At 43.4% G+C, this 20,490-nt stretch overlaps 1 protein-coding gene across 5 annotated transcripts in view; it reads right to left on the bottom strand.

Annotated features, from left to right (window-relative positions):
• Positions 1–20,490, bottom strand: part of ADAMTSL1 (ADAMTS like 1) — a 687,776-nt gene that overhangs the window by 42,053 nt on the left and 625,233 nt on the right. For all 5 annotated transcript variants that reach the window (XM_075128816.1, XM_075128819.1, XM_075128817.1 and 2 more), the window contains 2 exons: positions 8,615–8,794; positions 5,750–5,884 (listed from right to left, as the gene is read on the bottom strand). In XM_075128816.1, the coding sequence (XP_074984917.1) occupies positions 5,750–5,884; positions 8,615–8,794 (315 nt within the window). The remainder of the gene's footprint in view (positions 1–5,749; positions 5,885–8,614; positions 8,795–20,490) is intronic.

The following is a 20,490-nucleotide window of genomic DNA, read 5'->3' as shown; positions in this document are numbered from 1 at the left end:
TTATATTTATTTTTGACTACATGTATTTGCACTGTAAAAACACAAAAGAAATAGTATTTTTCAATTCACCTAATACAAGTACTGTAATGCAATCTCTTTATCATGAAAATTGAACTTACAAACATAGAATTATGTACAAACAAGTTTGTTTACATTTATAGGAGATAATGCTGCCCGCTTCTTGTTTACAATGTCACCTGAAAGTGAGAACAGGCGTTCTCATGGCACTGATGTAACCGGCATCGCAAGACAGTTACATGCAAGATGTGCTAAAGATTCATATGTCCCTTCATGCTTCAACCTCCATTACAGGGGATATGCATCCATGCTGATGATGTGTTCTGCTTGATAACAATCCAAAGCAGTGCGGACAGATGCATGTTCATTTTCATTATCTGAATCGGATGCCACCAGCAGAAGGTTGATTTTCTTTATTGGTGGTTCGAGTTCTGTAGTTTCTGCATCAGAGTGTTGCTCTTTTAAGACTTCCGAAAACATGCTCCACACCCCGCCCCGATCAGATTTGGGAAGGCACTTCAGATTCTTAAATCTTGGGTCGAGTGCTGTACCTATCTTTAGAAATCTCACATTGGTACTTTCTTTGCATTTTGTCGAGACTGCTATAATACATGAACTATATAGCAGAATGTGGGTAAAACAGAGCAGGGGACATACAATTCTCCCCCAAGGAGTTCAGTTACAAATTTAATTAACACATTATTTTTTTAACAAGCATTATCAGCACGGAAGCATGTCTTCTGGAATGATGGCCGAAGCATGAAGGGGCACATGAATGTTTAGCATATCTGGCATGTAAATACCTTACAATGCCAGCTACAAAAGTGCCATGCAAATTCCTGTTCTCACTTTCTGTTGACATTGTAAATAAGAAGAGGGCAGCATTATCTCCTTTAAATGTAAACAAACTTGTTTGTCTTAGCAATTGGCTGAGCAAGAAGTAGAACTGACTGGACTTGTAGGCGCTGAAGTTTTACATTGTTTTGTTTTTGAGTGCAGTTATGTAACAAAAAAAAAGTCTACATTTGTAAGTTGCTCTTTCACGAAAAAGATAGCACTTCAGTACTTGTACGAGGTGAATTGAAAAATACAATTTATTTTGTTTATCATTTTTACAGTGCAAATATTTGTAATAAAAATAGTATACACTTTGATTTCAATTACAATATGGAATATAATATATATATGAAAATGTGGAAAAACATGCAACATATTTAATAAATTTCAATTGGTATTCTATTGTTTAACAGTGAGATTAAAACTGTGATTAATTTTTTGGGGTTTATCGTTGAGTTAACTGCGATTAATCGACAGACCTAATATTTACAAAACCCAACACCATTACAAATGGTTCCATGGGGCTGTTTTAAAAATGCCAGTGTTTTTTTATTGTAGTGTAGGCATACCCTAAGTACACTTAAATGGTTACTGCAGCTATAGCACTTCAGTATAGACATTTGCTATACTGACAGGAGGGGTTCTCTCATCAGTGTAGGTAAACCACCTCCCCAAGAGATGGTAGCTAGGTTGTTGAAAGAATTCTTCCATCGATCTAGTGCTGTCTGCACTGGAGGTTCGCTTGGCATACCTAGATCTCTCGGGGGTATGGATTTTTCACACCCCTGAGAGACAGAGCTCTGTCCTTGTAAGTTTCCAGTGCAGAAAAATTCACATCTCTGAGCAGCATAGTTAAGCCAGCCAACCACTAGCATAGACAATGCTAGGTCAATAGAAAAATTCTTCTGTCAACCTAGCTACTGTCACTTGGGGAGGTGGATTAACTACAGAGACAGGAGAACCTTCTTGTCACTGTAGTAAGGCCAGGTTTACACTAAAAGAGTAAAGTTGACCCACACCCCTGAGTGATGTAGCTAAGCCAACCTAACCTCTGGTGTAGACAGCGTTAGGTTGATGGAAGAATTCTTCTGATGACCTAGCTACTGCCTCTTAGGGATGTGGAATACCTACAGTGACAGGAGAACACCTCTCATCACTGTAGTGTCTACACTTCCCACATAGGCACATTTGAAAACTCCACGTATAGTGCTTATTACCACGTATAGGTCCCAGTGAAGTAAAAGTGACTACTCGTTGATGTTTGATAGCAAATCAATGTTTGATAGCAAATGTATCTGGCATGAGGCTCTTAGTTATTAAAATTATTTTAATTTGCATGAGTTTTTATTGGGACTGTAGGTAAAGGAATTCTAGTTGAAGTGTATTATTATTAATCTTAAATTGTCTTTTCAATCCAGAAAAATAATTCTGCATTTTGATAGTGGCTTAGAAAAGTGCCAAGTGGCCACAAATATGGTTATAAAATCCCAGCATGTGAGAGTTAACAGTAACAGCTTCTCTTTTTGCTTGCTTATCTCCCTCATAGTAATCTTGTGGTCAATTTTTGAAGAACTGTGTCCAAAATAAAATATTTTTGTATTTCTCACAGAAAATCTTGTAGAATAGGGACTAATCTGAAAACTTTCAAAGGAAATAAGTGGAATTGCAGAAATTTACTACTGTTTCCCAGATATAAAAATAAATGTTAATTTTCTATTGGTTTTCCATGAAATGCTAAGTTTGTGTCACTTTAAAGCACTTATGGAAATATAAAGCAAAGAACTGGACCTGTGACATGAAATCTTATTTTGCACATGCCACAAGTTAAGTAAACCAGAAATTATTGGCATACATAATATATGGCTCATCACTCATTGCCAGTTTCAGTTCATATAAAAATTGGGTAAGTTCCCAAACTGAGAGGTGCTGCAGGTTCTACTATGAGAAAATCTTGTCCTTAATAGTAGGAGCTGAGTTTGGTAGATAGCTGAGCAGGGCCTGCCATAGGGGCATCATAAAAGGGTTGCAGGGAGAATGGATGCATAGCTGGATGCATCTTACTGATGATTTGATAAGGAGCAATGGTACCCTCTGGTCACTACCTGAGAAAGATAACTATGGTGTGCTAACTAGACAGCTGGTGGGCACGGCTATGGAGACTACTGTCCCTTCACCTCTAAAGGTGGTTTGCTTCTGTGACCTCTAAAAAGGACATTGTTTAAGGGCCTGCTCCTCCACCTTTGAAGTCAATGGGAGTTTTGCCACTGACTTCAATGGGAAAAGGATGAAGCCCCAAAAGAACTCCCTCTCTGCCCCTGCAGCCAAAATGACACAGTTGGGAAGTGTGCTACTGAAGGATCTCTTTCACCTGGTGAAAAGCAGCCTGTAAAACTTGGCACCCACATTGTGGCCCCAAGACTCAGAGCTTCACCACAAGGGAGGTCCACAGGGGTTGAGATGGGATGGCAAATGGAATGGCAAATGGATCCATGTAGTCATTGAAAATATATTGGGGCAGACACACTAGAAGAACGTATGCAGCATAAATGACGGGCTGCAAGCCTTGTCCTTCAGCTTTTAATTCTCATTCAATTAAGTAGTACATTCTTCTTCTCAATGTGCAAATTTAGCCTTCTCATCTTCTCATGCTTCACATATTTTCCTCTTCCTGTTAAGGAAGCTGTGTTTAATGAGGTAGCAGGCAAACCTCACCAATTCAGATTCTCATTTCATGTAAATCCTGAGAAGTCTGGATACTTATCAGAATTTACCCAAGGGTTTCAAAGTTCTCTTCTTTCTCTTGTCTCTTAACTCCTTCTCCTCACTGAATCCTTCGCTTCCATGATACCCAACTTTTCCCTGAGAGAATTCTCCACTTACATCCTGTCTCCCAATCAGTTGACTCCCAGGTTCCTGTTTCCTTGCAATTCCCAACAGCATCCTCTTCATTCACCACACCCTCCCAGCATCAAGTCTTTTAGAATTAAATTAGAATATCACCATCCAGAGCATGTGAGATCTCTGTGTAGAAGATGGCTCAATGCTTAGGAGGCATTAAAATGGACCTTCTGGATTACAGAATAGGAAGGACTAGAGGGGACAGCCAGATGGGGTAGCTGTAGAGAGGGGTTATGGAGATAGAATGTCTATTAGATAGTTGCAGAGAAACAGAATTTGGGAGCAAAAGGGAAGGGAGTCTTTTATCCTAGTCCATGCTGACAAAATCCTAAAAATTAATCTAGTGTCAGTTAAAAGAATGGCTGAGGTGTGGGCCAATTGTTTTTGCAGAAGTAAGTGGTCTATCTGTAGCTGAATGCAGGTAGGACAATACGTGGCTAACTGCAGACAATAACTGGATAATTTGCACGTGTATCGAATGCTTTGCACACATGTTTTGGCTATGCCATGTTGTGTCACCCACTTACACATGGACAGTTTGGTTGTATCTGTATGAATTCTAGCAGACTGGATACTTCAGTCCCAGCCCATCTCTTATTAGAATATCTATCAAGAACTTTCTTATGTTTTTATAATATCAGGTCAACTTCAGCAATGTGTATCTCCACAGAATAAACAGAAGTACATCAAGAATAAATTTGGCTTGATATTGGGAACTCCTGGAGTTTCCTGTACCCTAAGCAGGAGCAGCAGGCTAGGGGATGATATGGCCCCATGAGACTAAAGTAGAGGTTATTATGTACAGACAGATGCAAAACACATTTTATGACTGGTGCATTATCACTTTCAGATCTCAACAAAAAAACTTCTAAAGACTTTGCTTGGAAAACCTGAGAGGAAATGGATGAAACAGAAGTGACCAAGTCCTAGGACTGCGAATGCAATAAAACCACACCTGAAATGATTTATTGAATGCTATCAAATACCTTCAGATATTTCCCCCCCAAAAGAGCTCCTTAACTGCAGGTTTGGTGGAAGCACAAATGCAATCCAGAGCAGCTTGCTAAGAAACAATTACAGATGGACACAGATGTCAGCACTGAGGGAAAAATAAACCCCAAACAAAAATAAAAATGTAAATAAAAATTCCCCTTATAGAAATATTTGCTATTGAATGTAAGCAAAGAGCTGGTAGGAGGCCTGTGGAAAGGAATACAATCATTCTTATCAGCACTGAGACAAGGTACAGATCCTCTGCTAAAGATTTACAATCCTGCTTCTGCCAGGTTAAAAATCAGTACTGAACTACTCGATGATTTCAGTGAGAGTCATGATAAGGCTGCCTGAGAAGCTGGTTGTTTAACTGAGCCTCATATTAAATATGACCTCCAAGATACTGGAAGAAAGGGAGCTTAGAAATAACAAGAAAAGAATGAGAATCTTTTTGCAAACAGACTGTGTCCATAGGCCTGAAAACACTCTACAATATACGGTAAGGGTTGGAGTGCAGAGGAAAGAAAGACAAAACAGAAACTAACTAGAAGATGGAGAAGAATGAAATAATGGAAGAAGAAGATCATTTCATTCAGAATTATTTGCTTGTAAAGCTTGGAGCACACAGAAGATTAAAACAAATACCACAATGAAACAAACAGCTTGCAAGAGCAAAGTAAATGTAGAGAAATGGACAAAGCTCTGGGAGAAACCCTGCAGAAAGGACAACAGGAATGGATGACTGAAAAGTAGAGACCAGTAGTTATGTGGAGAGGAAAAGGAGACCGAAGCACAATCTAGAGTACCTTTAACCTCATCCTGACTCCCTCATCCCTCTTTTTGTTACATCCACTTCCTGTGGCTCTTACTTCGTGTATATACAGTGTCCAGCACAAAGGAGCCCCTCATATGCCCCTGATCTGGATGAACATCTGGATCTGAATTTTGCATGTTCAGCCCATTTCTCATACTTTTATCCAACAAACTTTAGAGATCAACTTACCGATGAGGACAGAACTTCCAGGATTTAGCGCCAACCTTGTTCCTGAAGGAGAGGTCAGCACTGAGGGAATATCCGGCCCCGAGATTAAAAGCATTGTTGTCAAGTCTTCTAATTGAAGGAGGGTTTGTGGGGGGTCTGGAAACAGATTGAGAGACTGAGATGACAAAGAACACCATAGCGGATAAGGTATTGAGGAAGTTTTAAATCAGCCGTCACATTATTTGCTGTGCTGGATCATCAACATTCCAAAGGGGACATACTAGGCAGTACTGGACAGCGTTAGAGGTGTGCTTTGCCTGATGTGTCAGGCACACGAGGAGGCAGGGAAGAGGTTAAAATAATAATTCAGGGTCAGGCACAAGCCCTCAAATGCTAAGAAAATTTGCATTAAGGCTATTACAGCATCCTTACTGTGACTAGCTAGGCACTGCAGCACATTTAGTTCACTAACAGATAGAGTCGCTCAGAACAGATGGGAAATTCACACAGCACAGCCAATACAGTATCTAGTCATAGCACACTACTGCTTGAAGTATGCCAGGCCACACTCCAGGACTTTCACTGCTCTGTAGCTGTGTCCACATGAGACTTTACTGAATAGCAAGCTGGTGCAATGTAGATTCACCCGTTGGCTTGCCACCCAGAAACTTGCCACATAGAGAAGTCTCAAATCACAGTGACAATATTAATGGTCTGATCCAATGCCCACTGAAGCCAATGGGAGCCTCTTTATTGACTTCAAAGGACTTTGGATAAGGTCATAATTCAGGATTGTTTTAGCACTGAGCCAAATCTGGAAGGCTACTCAGGCAAAACTCCAAATGCCTAAGAGCCCAAGTTGCAGAGAGTTATTACTGTGAATACAGCTACTCTCAAGTAATACTGAAGTCAATGGGACTCTGTGCAAGAGTAACCGTCTGCGTGAGGATCACTTTTCACAGGATCAGTCCCTAAGGACTGTAGGATTTGGCCCATTATTAATTATAAGATGACAGTGATCCAATTTTTGTATTTTGTTTCCTGTTTTCCCCACCACTGTCATTTAAGTGACAGTAAATGTGATAGAGGAGAGAGAAAGTGGATGAGGTGATATCTTTTACTGGACCAACTTCTGTTGGCGAGAGAGACAAACTTTTGAGCTCACACAGGTCTCCTGCTGATAATAGCTCATCTGAATTAATTAGCCTCCTACTCCACCTTTTCATGTTCTCTGTATGTATGTATATATATATCTTCTTACTATATGTTCCATTCTATGCATCTGATGAAGTGAGCTGTAGCCCACGAAAGCTCATGCTCAAATAAATTGGTTAGTCTCTAAGGTGCCACAAGTCCTCCTGTTCTTTTTGTGGATACAGACGAACACGGCCGCTACTCTGAAACAGGTCAAGACATAGTTCAATGAAAGATACTACCTCACTCAGCTTCTCTCTCTCTAACATCCTGGGACCAGCATAGCTACAACAACACTACAAACATTAAACTTGATGTAAGTGAATGGTGGCCCCTTCCCATTCAGTTAAATGGGGCTGCAAGTTGAGCCAGGGTTGCTACTGTTATGTGTACTCATTATGACATATATATGGCTCAGGTGTTTCACACTATTTCTTTTTATTAAAATGATTGTGAAAGTGATTTGCCTACAAATGGGTATAAGCTACCTGGCAAAACAACAGTAACATTGTATCTTTAAAAAAGAAGCCATTTTTCGTGAGCAGGAAAAGGAAGCCATGTGAGAATTATGACCTGTAAGATGAAACTCAGGTTGTCATTTTTTAAAATCTAGGCAGATAATTTTTAGATCAAGTTTCTAGGGTTGATCTGAAGTCACATGGGACCCATGTGAACATCAAACAGAGGCTTTAGCGCTGTCCTTAAGACTGAGAACTTTCACTTTCAAATCTTCCCCAAGAACTGGAGGCTTTGAGGCAGCAGATTCTGTAGGGCCTAGGTTCACCCTGCAAGGTTGAATAGTTGAGATTTAAACAGGCAATATAATAAGCCCTGAAAACAGAGTTCTGTAATGGGCGCTTTTTAATGGTGTTGCTGCAATAATATGTACATGGTTACAAAACGTGCACACTTCATTACCCAACGTACAGTAGCGTTTACATAGTCCTGCCGGATCTTTCATCTCTCAGACAGCAGGAAATGACACAGATGTGTTATTAGGGAGGAAAATACATCAGCAAGCACAATAAATCAGCCGTGGGTAAAACTTCCATCCATGCTTTGGGCCTGACAATATCTTTCTAAATCACCCAGCTAGACATTCAGCCTGCCACCGTGAAACCCAAGACAAAGTAAACTTCACCCTTCAATGAACCGAGTTACTGTTTTGTAAAAGTGCACAGGGTTTATGCATCTGTTAGTGAGGTGTGAAATTGCTCAGTGTCACTCAGTGTTTTACCGGGGGGGGGCTGCTTCTTGGAGATGGAGCATTACACAGGATATTGCCTTCATTTCACGGGTGCCATTTTGGGGAATGGTCGGGGAGGGGACTGGTTCTTTCCTTAGCCATAAAATCTGAATGTGTGAAAATTACATAGTAAAGATTTTTTTTTAGCTTATTCTTTTTTTCTCTTCTAACCCACGTACCCTTCCCCCCTCCCTATTCCAATATCTTCTGCCTTCTCCACAAATGAAAACAGTCTTGTTCCTGCTTATGTAGGCTGCTAACACAATTAGCAATTTTTTTCACTGGAACACAAAGCGGTTTATATTACTCTCTCTTCTGTTATGTCCTCTGACTAGCTTCGAAGACAAAAATCTGTTTGGTGCCTAGGTTTCGTTACTACAGTGACACGTGGGAAATGTCATGAACAAATAGCCCTTCCATAGACAACGTGCATTTCTGCAGCTTACCAAGAATCAGCAGCTGTGTGCTTTCAGTCACCTCTCCACGAAGATTGGCTGCCTTGCAGGAGTATAACCCCTGATCAGACAGAGTTACATTTGCAATCAGCAATGAGCCATCATGCAGATGATAGGCAGGGGCCAGCTTGATCCTATTCCTCAACCAAGTAACTTCTGCTTCAGGTACACCTGGAAAGGCATTAAAAAGAATAGGAGCTGGATGGAGGTTTTACTACTAGGGACAGACAAAACAGTTGGAATAAAATAATAATCAAAACAAGCCTTTAACCAAACTTCCCGGCCAAGGGTTTTTGAGGTTCAAAAGAGTTTGGTCAACTCTTTCAATACATTAAAATATATATTAAAGATAAAATAAATGCCTTTGGATTTCCTGGATCCACTCTGGCCTGGAAACAGAAGGGCCACGCTTTTCTGAGGGAGGCTTTTCTAGCAGGATTTGTGTTCTGACTATAAGCAGGCAGCACCACTGGAAATCCTAAGAGAAAGCTGGTTCTTATGAGATTTTCAGTCTAATTTAGCAGAGGGAAACGACACCTTTTTCTATAGCTTCTTCTCATGTCATGATCTAACACAGGGGCAGCATACAAGGAACAGAACACCCCCCTCTGCAGCACCAGGATGGAGGTACCACCACCTGCGTAGGACTGTCTCACCTTCATTGACTGTTCTCTATGTAACATCACTGAAGAATGTTCTGCATTTTACAATGCTGTGCAGATAAACAGGGAAGATACACATCAGGATAAGCAGTTGATTTAGTGGAGCTACTCCTGGCTAGAGAATTTTTCAGATTTCCACGCCTATGGTTCAAATTTCAATAACTCCGTCAACTTCCAATTTGCTGTCTGATCCCAAGGTTCTTTTACTTTTTTCACAGTGCGAAGCGCACATGAAAATGGCAACTGTCTTGTGGGCCACCCTCCCAATCACGATCATATAACATTCTTGTGGCAATCGCTTACAGAGCAAAGTAATATTTAGGAACATGCTGAATGTATTTTTACTGTCTTTTAAGATGATTTAGAAGCTGAGAACATGGAACAGGAGACAACACCATGTGATGAGCCAGCTGTTCATGGGCCACTAGCAAGTGCTCTACAGACCATGAGTGGTCAATAGATGACATTTTGTGAACCACAGGTCTAATCCTTTGATATAGGCTGAGGAGACTCTTCCTTGGAGCTGTTACCCCGACAGGAATTTGACTGAATGAATGTTTATCTGTGACTATATGTTCAGAAAGGTAGATCTTCCCAACAAACTAATGGTTTGCAGCAGTTGGGAGGGTGCTGTACGTTCTGTGGTAAGAAGTCTATTAGACTGGAAGAGGTCAGTTATTTCTGGAGGGTATTAAGATACAAAGTGACCTTTTGAAATCCCCCAGACCTGCTGCAATTGACTATTAATGTGTGACCCTACCTTCCACTTCACTCCAAGTCAACTGGCAAGGACAGGGTACAAGAATTTAAATAAGGTTCGAAGTCTGCCTGTCAGTTATCCCAGTTTGTAAGACAGACAGGCTCCACCTCTGATCTCTGTACTCTTTCACATAACAAGGATACTTCTGTCTTCACTGGGTGGCTCAGGGGATAGAGACTTTTGCCTCTAAACCAGTGGTTTAAAGCCACCCCAGCTCACGTAATTCCTTGCCATCGGACAGCTGTTCAGTAGCGTAGGCGGAAGGAACTGGTGGTCTTGATACAATCCTTGTGGTAATGTGCCCACATCATGAAAACCATCATACAATTGGCAATTTTGTTGTCAGTCACAGCAGAAAGACAAGGACCCGGGGGCACAGAGAATGAACACATCTCTAGGGACTAGACAGGCACTGTGTGAAGTCTCAATGACTAACTGATTCTAAATGATTCGTGGGGCCAATAAGCAACATACAGTGCTAAGCAGTCAGAGCTTGAAAGAGAACAGCTTGCCCACTTCTGCAGCATCAGGGTGCACTGCCTGTTTTCCATCCCCGCTGCACCACCAGCTGACTTTGCCAGCATTTGGCACTTGCCTTCAGTGCCACCCCAATTTAGGCACAATCTATTCTATAATAGGTATTTCTGCTTTCTAGTCTAATACAGTAGCTGCACTACTTCAGGATGCTTACATTGAATCACATCTTCATGTTACCAGCACTGCCAACCCCAATCATTCAAAAATCATGAGCCAGGCTTCAAAAAAACAAACCTCCCCGCCCCCAGGAGATTTTAAAAAAATAAGGTTGGAGCTCTTTTTCTTTGCTTTCTGAGCCTTTTGGGTGCACGTGGTCACATTTTCAAACTTTTATCTGCAACTATGAGGTTAGAAATTTGCCTTTTTTTTGTTAATGAAAGTGAGATCTCCCATAATCACATGACCCCAGGAGCTGGGACTTTAAGAAAAATATCAGCTATGGCAATGCTTGTGATCACGACAGTTGACAACTGTGCTACACTAATTCACTTCTTTGCAGATGATTGCATGGCTGTTCAGATGGGCCAAATCCTGAAAGGCTTACCCAGCTCTTACTCTGGTAAAACTCTCATTCATGTCAAAGAGAATTTTACTTGAATAAGTACCACCAAGGATTGCAGGATCTGGTCTGTAACACAACTGTATAATCTGCAGCTACCTTTGCGACAGAACAGATAACTTTGCACATCCAGAGTCCAGAACATCTATAAATGTCCTTCTCTGACCACCTGTACAGAAAGGTCACTCTTCCTTTCTTCTTTAATCTAAAGCTTCCAAGTTAAACATAAATGTATTGAAACCAAATGTTATAGCTGCACAGAGAAAATTGGATGGGGAAGGATGAGAAGAAATGTACCTCTCAATGAGCAGCAACTTTGTTTTTGTGTATCCTTCTTACATGAGTGGCTTACACAGTTTACACCAAGGAAACAGGCAATGAAACCAAGATTACAGCAAGCTGGCAAACACTTCAAAAACTGAAATATAAAGATGCAGGTGCAAACATGTGCAAAGCCACTCTTCCAAAGCCTCACCACAAGGGGGAGCAAGAGCATTTCAGTCAGCCCCAGCTCTATGTTTTGTCATGCAGTTGTTGTCCAGAGGAAAAGTAGCCTAAATAATAATGTCCAATATAGGAGAGAATGCAGTTTAAAGAAAATAATAATAGAAAATGAATGGCTGAGAGAAGGGAACTCAAACCAAGTCTCCAGCATGAAGCCATAGTACAATATTTTTCATAAATGTGAAGGAAAGAGCAGCCTAAAATTAAAGTTTCAGATCCTCAGCTGGTGAAAGCTGGCATCATTAATTTGGTTTCATTGGAACTACATCACTTTACACCAGTTGAGGATCTGGCCCTAAGCCATTTAAATTCCCCTTTGGAAGTAAGATTCTTTTGTCTTTATGAACTTTTCTTTTGTTGAGCCTACTGGGCATTGAATGATGGTGTTTACCCCGGCAAGCCAATACTTGCTAATAGTATTTGTGCCCCCTGAAGACTTTCCCTTTTCTCCATTCTTCTTCAATAGCAGACATCAACAACTTTATTCCTCTGCCTTTCACTGGACTTAGTTTATTCCTCACACAAAAGGCTGACTGCTGTAAGTGACAAGCAGTGTGCTAATTCCCCTGCTCCTTTAGCTATATGATGTACATATTCTGTTAAAGGCAGCAGAGCAATTTGGAGATCTTACAACAAAAACTAGTTTCCAGTGCTGTGATGTTCTGAAATAGTGATACTTTTACGGACGGTGCTGTAGTCTGATACAGGTGATAATGAGCAACCAAGGCTTAAAGAGAAAGCCAGGAGCCCAAAAGAAAACTCCTGCATTTGAACGAACCACAGAGGGAAGAAACAGGGAAGAGTTGGAGGAATGAAAAACATAAAATACAAGGAAAAGAGAGAGTTTGCAAAAAATATTAAGTTGCCCCTTCTAATTTGTCCCGCGTCAGTAGTGACCAACACCAGATTTTTAAAACCGACCTCAACATTATTTCCAATTGTAACATCGACCATTTTGATATCTAAGGAACTGCCACGCAGATACAGTGAGGGTATTTGAATTTAGGACCTGAGCTGATGCCAATTGTAATGGAAAGACTTCTATTGACATCTATATGACCTAAATTGCACCCAGTAGTCATTATGTGAGTACCACCGAGCCCACAGACATTGAATCTTCAGACACAAAAAGGGTGCTCGAATTAGAGACGGGCTGCAGATTGCTTCCAAAAAGGCACTGCCACCTGCAGGCTGCCTCGCAGGCTAATGGATAGGCGTTGTTTCTCTTTGGCCTGGTCCACATGAGAAAATTAGGTCAGCATAACTGCATCACTCAGGGGTGTGAAAAATCCATATCCCTGCATGGTTACTTAAGGCCCTTGTTGACAGAAAAGGAAATTATTCAGCTTGTGCGTAACGATTGTGCTTCTAGATGTGTCCCCCCCTATAGTGCTCCACTGTAGGTGTATGTGTGTCCCTGCGCTTCTGATCAGAGATGTTTGGTAGCAGTATCTGTTCAGCCCACCCATGTGCTCTCCCCTCCTCATGCTCTATCACAAGGCCAATTAGTGCTGCATGGGCGAATCCCCTTCAGTTCCTGCTCTACCGCAGAGTCCTTACCAAGAACTCCGAAGTAGAGGGGAGGAGGGTGGGTTGTGGAGCACCCATCGGACACACATCTTGAAGAACCATCATTACTGCACAAGGTGAGTAACTTCCTCTTCTTCTTCGAGTAGTGTCCCTACAGGTTCTCCACTGTAAATGACTCCCGAGCAGTATCCCTAATGGGAGGGGGCTTTGGAGTCCAGTCTGTTATAGATGATAATACGGTAGAGCCAAACTATCATTGGAAGCAGAGTCTCCAGGAATCGTATAGCGTTCCGTGAAGGTATGTACAGATGTCCAGGTGGCTACTCTGCAGATTTCCGAGAGAGGGACTGTCATAAACATACAGCTAAGGGTAGCATAAAATCCCTCCTTTACCTGTAAGGGGTTAAGAAGCTCAAATAACCTGGTTTGCACCTGTCCAAAAGGACCAATAAGGGAAGAAGATCCTTTCAAATCTGTGGGGGGAGGTTTTGTTTGTGCTCTCTTGGGAAACAGAGAGGGACCAGGCAGGGAAAAAACCTCTCCTAAAACCCTACCTGAAATAAGCATCTAAGATTACAAAAATTGTAAGTAAATCAAGGAAATGGGTTAGATTATCTTTTGTTTTAGCTTGTGAATTTTCCTTATGCTAAGAGGGAGGTTTATTCCTGTTTTTTTGTAACCTTAAGGTTTTACCTAGAGGGGAATCCTCTGTGTTTTAAATCTTATTACCCTGTAAAATAACCTTCCATCCCGATTTTACAGAGGTACTTCTTTTACTTTTTTTTTTATAATAAAGTTCTGCTTTTAATAACCTGATTGGTTTTTAGTGTCCTAAAAACCCAAGGGTCTGGTCTGTGCTCACCTGGTTTACCTATTTGGTTGGTATATTATTCTCAAGCCTCCCCAGGAAAAGGGGTGAAGGGGCCTGGGGGGATATTTTGGGGAAACAGGAACTCCAAGTTGTTCTTTTCCTGAATCTTTGTCTAACTCACTTGGTGGTGGCAGCAATACCATCCAAGGACAACGAAGAATTTGTGCCTTGAGGAAGTTTTTAAGCTAAGCTGGTAGAAATAAGCTTAGGGGGTCTTTCATGTGGGTCCCCAAATCTGCACCCCAGAGTTCAGAGTGGGGAGGGAACCCTGACAGGGACATTCTTGAGGAAGGCGACAGAGGAGGAAACTGACCTTGTGGGGTGTGTGCAAATTCCAATGGAGGTACTATATTGTGCACATGCTGGCAGAGCTTAATACAGTTCGAGACCCACTTTGAGAGCTTCTGGGCCAATACTGCTGTGCCTTTAGACCAGAGGTGGGCAAACTATGGCCCGTGGGCCACATCCGTCCTGCCCGACCCTTGAGCTCTTGGCCGGGGAGGCTATCCCCTGGCCCCTCCCCCACAGCTTCAGCTTGCTGGGCCGCCAGTGGTCTGGGTTGGGGTGGTCAGGGGAGGTGGAACGGGGGCGGGGTTGGACAGGCGTGGGAGTCCCGGGGGGACTGTCAGGGGGCAGGGGTGTGGATAGGGGTAGGGGTGGTTGGATAGGAGGTGGGGTCCTGGGGTGTGCTTAGGGGCGCGGGGTCCCAGGAGGGGCCGGTCAGGGGACAAGTAGCAGGGAGGGTTGGATGGGTCAGGAGTTCTGAGGAGGTCTTTCAGGGGGTGGATAGGGGGTGGGAGCCGGGCTGTTTGGGGAGGCACAGCCTTCCCTACCTGGCCCTCCATACAGTTTTGGAATCCCGGTGTGGCCCTCAGGCCAAAAAGTTTGCCCACCCCTGCTTTAGATCTTTCCACAATGGAAAGGAAGAGCTTGGGAGATTTGCCAGAAGTCTTCATCCTGTCCAGGTAGAAGGCCAGGGCTCTCCTTAAGTCTAGCATGTGCAGCATGGCCTCTGTTATCACGGGGAGGCTTGGGACAAAAGGTTGGGAGGTAAATCAGTTGGTTCATGTGAAAAGATGAGGACACCTTGGGAATAAAGTTTGGGTGTGGCCTCAGAGTAACCTTGTTGTGAAAGAATACTGTAAAGGGGGTGCGCCATAAGGGCTGCTATTTCCTCTATTCTCCTCACTAAGGTGATGGCCACGAGAAATGCTGTCTTCATTGATAGGTGTGTAAGTGAACAAGTGGCCATAGGTTCGAAGGATTGTCTAGTCAGGCTCTTTAAAACTAGATTCAGGTCCCATGCTGGAGTGGGGCATCTGGGTTGGGGAAACTGGTTCGTTATGTCCTTGAGGAATCTCTTTGTAGTTGGGTATGAGAAAACTGAGTATCCCTCTACTTGTTGATGGAAAGCCGCTGTGGCCACCAGGTGTACATTGAGCGAATGGAGGGATAGGCCTGACTTCTTGAGAGCCAGTATGTAATCTAACACCACGGGGAGAGTAGCAGATGTCGGCATAATTTGCCTGGAGTTGCATCAAACCTGAAACCTGGTCCACTTTTGTAGGTAATTACGACAGGTAGCTGATTTCCTATTGTGTAGTAGTAACACTTCCTGTACCTCCTTGGAGCAGGAACTCTCTATGTGTTGGAACCATGAAGGAGCCATAGCCTTAAGCTAGAGTATCTGCATCTTGGGATGGAGAGTGTGTCCTTCGTTCTGTGAGAGGAGGTAAGGCGTGGGTTGAAGAGAGATCAGTGGACATGTGAACACATCGCCAGCTGTACCATGTCTGTCTCGGCCAGGTGGGAGCAATCAGTATAACATTTGCTTTTTCTCTTTTTATTTTCAACAGGACCTGCAACCACAGAGGGGGCAGGGGAAAGGTGTAAAGAAGGCCCTTGTCCCATGAAAAGAAGGAGAGCGTCCCCCACTGAGTGCTGTCTAAGCCCGGCCCTGGAGCAGTAGTGTGGGAATTTCCTGTTCAGGTAAGTAATAAACAAATTTATTGTTGGTGTCTCCTATTGACAGAATAAGCTGGGTTCAGCTCCCACTTGTAGTTGTGTGAGAACTTGCGACTGAGACTCTCTGCTATTGTATTCTGCACTCCTGGCAGGTAGGCTGCTGATATTAGAACATTATGGCAAATGCACCAGTTCCAGAGCTTTAGTGCTTCTGTGCAGATGGAGGATGATCTGGCATCTCCCAGACGATTTATGTGATGTTGTCTGTCATGACCTGTGTGTGTGTGTGTACCTCTGATCAGTGGGAGAAAGTGAGCTGAAGTGTTCCTGACTGCCCTGAGTTCGAGGAGATTGCTGTGGAGAATCACTTCCATGGGCAACCATCTGTCCTGAGTTGTGAGGCTGTTGAGGTATGCTCAAAATTGTTCCCATTGTGATTCTGGGAGACAGTCAATAAGGGTGTTTAATTTGTGTGACGGGGCAAGGCCAGATGGCTATAGAAAAGTAGTGGGAGATAGATATATTAGCTCCAGGCTAAACAAATCCCTGGTACCAGGTTAAGTGAAATGGAAGCTGCTCCAGGTCAATTAAGACACCTGGGGCCAATTAAGAACTTTCCAGAAGGCAGGGAGAATGCTAGGTTGATTGGGACACCTGAAGCCAATCAGGGGCTGGCTGAAACTAGTTAAAAGCCTCCCAGTTAGTCAGGTGGGGGTGCATGTCAGGAGCTGTGGGAGGAAGTTGTGCTGTTGGAGAGGCTGAGTAGTATACACCATATCCGGCACAAGGAAGGAGGCCCTGAGGTAAGGGTGAAGTGGAGCTTGAGGAAGTGAGGGCTGCTGTGGGGGAAGTAGCCCAGGGAATTGTACATGTCATGTTTCTAAAAGGTCAGCTACCATAGCTGATACTATTAGGGTCCCTGGGCTGCAGCCCGGAGTAGAGGGTGGGCCCGGGCTCCCTCCCTTTTGCCCCCTGATTAATCACTGAGACTGGGAGACAACAGAGACTGTGCAAGGAAGGATAACTTCTCCTCACCTCCCTTGCTGGCTTATGATGAAAGTGGCTCAGTAGACTGTGACCCTTGTCTCTAGAGAAAGAAGGGTTATGTGGAGGGTCACAGTGAGCCTCTGAGGCTAGCGAAATCCACCAGGAAATGTGGGACCCACGGAGGCAAGGACAGAGCTTTGTCACATTTGGTATAGTTCATATGTAGTCAAACTTTGTTGATAAGGCCTAGTAATTTGCAATTCTAAATTTCAGAGTAGCAGAAGAGTAGACCTTTCATCCAAATAAGTCAAGGTGCTCCCAATCCCTATCCTAAAGGGTTGACTTGGAATGATGTTGCCAGACATGGAAGTTCACTGCATCTACCATGATGGAATTAGGTGGAGTGTGGGGAAAAAAGAAATTCTGTATCCCTGGGAGGTACATAATATTGTTTAATCAGCCTGTTTGCATGTCAGTGTGGCCGCTGCTGGCATTTGCCATATAAATTTAGCTGGATCCAAAAGCGCCTCATTGATGGGGAGAGCTATCCTGGAGGAGAATGATGTATGTGGAATATCCAGAAGCTTATGGTGAGTGTTTTTTACCTCCTTGAGAGGTATTTGTAAGGTATCTGCCACTTTCTTAGTCAGATCTTGTAAGAATTTAAAATCATCTGCCATAGACGGTGGCTCATCTGGAGAGGAGGAAGAGATGTTAGTAAGTGGTGTAATCTCCTCCTCTAGTCTGACCTCCTGCTCCTCCAAGATCTCCTGAGGAGGTTCTGAGGCTCTAGAGATGGTGGCTGAGTGGGAATTGCTCACAGTCTTTCGGTCGGTCATGCTAGATGCCAGAGAAGCATGATGACTATAGGCTACCCACAGATCCCAATAGGGCTACTGGGGCAGTGGAAAAGGCATGGGTGGTTGAGCCCATGCTTGGTCATACTACAAGGGTTGTCCATACTCCGGCTATGAGTGGACAGGCCTAGGTTGATTGTGGGCAGAAGCATGATGGGAGTGGCGGGAGTGGACCGTCTCCTGGTCACTATCCGACTCTCCACTGGAAAACAATGAAGCTGATATGGAGAGTGGAGGTGCAAGACTTGGTGCTCGTGGTGATTCCTGGGCTCAAGATGCGCATGGTACCGGGAACCAGGTACCAATTAGAGGAGACACTAGTACCTCAGACAACGTGAGGTCCTTAGAGAAACTAAATTGCTGCAGTAGTTGGCACCATCAGTGGTTGCTGGTATTGAGTCGGCAGAACTGAGGGAGCCGGCAATCTTGTTCGCATGAAGCAGTCCAGTTGTCTCGCAGTTGTCGGTACTGAGAATGTCCATACCAATGCCATCTGCCTGAAAGTGGTATGGCTTCAACTTCAGGCCCTGACCCATGGTACTGCTGCTTTGGTGCCTGTGCCCACAGGGTCTTTAGGCATACGAGCAGTATCTGTTTCACTGGTCTTGGAGGTAGAAGGCTGCGGAGAAGTCTCATGTTGCCTGGGAGTCTCTGGGCATGGGACAGTTGCAGGCTGAAGAGCTCCCTCCATGAGGAGCAGCTTTAGTTTCAGAGAAAAAACTAAAGCAAGCCCCCTGAAATTAAGAAGAAAAATACTAAAACAAGCTAGGAACGAATTCCTAAAGAAGGTAGGTATCTGTGAGTGGACTGCTAATTGCTCTATGTCTAGCCAGCGGCGGTTGAGAAGGAACTAAGGGTGGTTCGCCTGTGCAGTGCTAATTAGCCTCGAGGCAGAGCATGAGGAGGGGAGAGATCATGTGTGGGCCAAATGGACACTGCTACCAACGATCTCCGATCAGAAGCGCAGGGATGCACATACACCTACAGTGGAACACCCATAGGGACACTATTCAAAGAAGAATTCTTTGTCAACCTAGCTGTCAGGGAGATAGATTACCAACACTGATGAGTTCTCCTGTTGTAAGGTAGCACTCCAAGTATAGATAAGCTCTTAGGCTCAGTACCAGAGGGATCCTGGGATTGGTCACAATCGCTTACCAAGTCTTCAAACACACCTTGGCCTCTCTAGACTAGGTGCAAAGTCCCATTAGTTAAAATATGTTTTTCCAGTATGATGTATAGTCCCAGTGGGGCCAACCCACAGCAGCATCCTGGAGAAATGAGAGCAGAACTGGGTCCAACAGCTGCACATGCCTTGGGCCACATTCATCCTTGGTGTAACTCAGTCAAGGTATATCAAGCAGGAAGTTAGCCTCTTTTAAAAACTACTATAATTTTTAACTACTTTTAAAAATATCTATAATTCATTTCAGACCACAGAATTTGTCAGCATTTATGCCTCCTAAAAGAAATTAAAGAGCTATATAAAAACAGTTCCCCAGGCTCTAGTAATGGTCCTTTTCATTATCTCTTATTCTCGAAGAAACCACGCTTATCAGCACCTGTCAGCAACCAGACCCTATTCCTGTCTCCTGGCTGCAGCAGCTACAGCAAATGTCATAATTAAGCCTTGCAGCTAATATTTCTTTTCTGTGTATGTTCATTCTGCTGCCCTGCAGACTTTTGTTAAAAGCATTTCTCTTCATGAGCCAGAGCTGCAAGTTGAGGTCCGTTAAAGCCCTCCATCACGGACAATTCAGAACAGTGCCATCTGCACAAAGCTTCTAAGGATGAGGTGCGCTGGGCTTTCAGTTCAAAGGAGAAAATGGCTCCATGGCTGCTTTTTGGAGCAATTCTCCAATTGTTGTGCTACTGGCTGTGGTGCACCCTTGAGATTCATAGAGAAAAGAAATAAGGTTTTACAAACTCTGGAAAGTTTCTGCCGATAGAGTTTCCTGACATTGGCTCTGAAAATATCACTTTGACCTCTAATTCTCTCCTCTTACCTCCAATATTCTGCTTCCTTTCCCTCAGTGTCTATAACAGGCTGTAGGATCAAGTACTCTATATGAATTTAGTAGCACTTTCCAACCATTCCTTTGCCTCTAGCACGTTGAACAAGATGTTCTGAAGAGCTGCTCATGACACCTGGGGAACTGTGATATTACATTCTGCCATCAGGTTTGTCTACACTGGGAAAATTCATTGGGTTACAATACATTTACTAACCAACATGTCACACGTGATTTTCTCCTTAGAGTGGACAAGGGCAGTTGTGTTAAACCACAATCAGATAACATAATCCTTGTCCACACTAAAGGCAAAATTGTATTTCATGTCATGATAGTTTGCTGACAAGTTTTCTAAGATGGTGCCTTTTCCCACAATAGACAAGACAGCAGACAGAAATCATTTTGTTTCTATGGCCATGTCTACACTACAAAGTTATGTTGATTTTATGTAAGTTGACATTGAGACCCCGATTTAAGCAAGTCGCTCTTGTGTGTTCCCACTGTGCTCATTGTGTTGGTGGAGTGCATCCTCACTAGGAGGGCTTGCATTGATGCACGGAGCACTGCACTATGGGTAGCTATCCCACAGTGCATGTAGCCGAGTAGAATTTTGGCCTGGGCTT

The sequence above is a fragment of the Caretta caretta genome, chromosome 5 (genome assembly GCF_965140235.1).
Source record: "Caretta caretta isolate rCarCar2 chromosome 5, rCarCar1.hap1, whole genome shotgun sequence".
In the NCBI taxonomy this organism is placed as follows: Eukaryota; Metazoa; Chordata; order Testudines; family Cheloniidae; genus Caretta; species Caretta caretta.
Note: the sequence above shows the minus strand (reverse complement) of the source record. Positions and strands in the feature narration are given on the sequence as shown.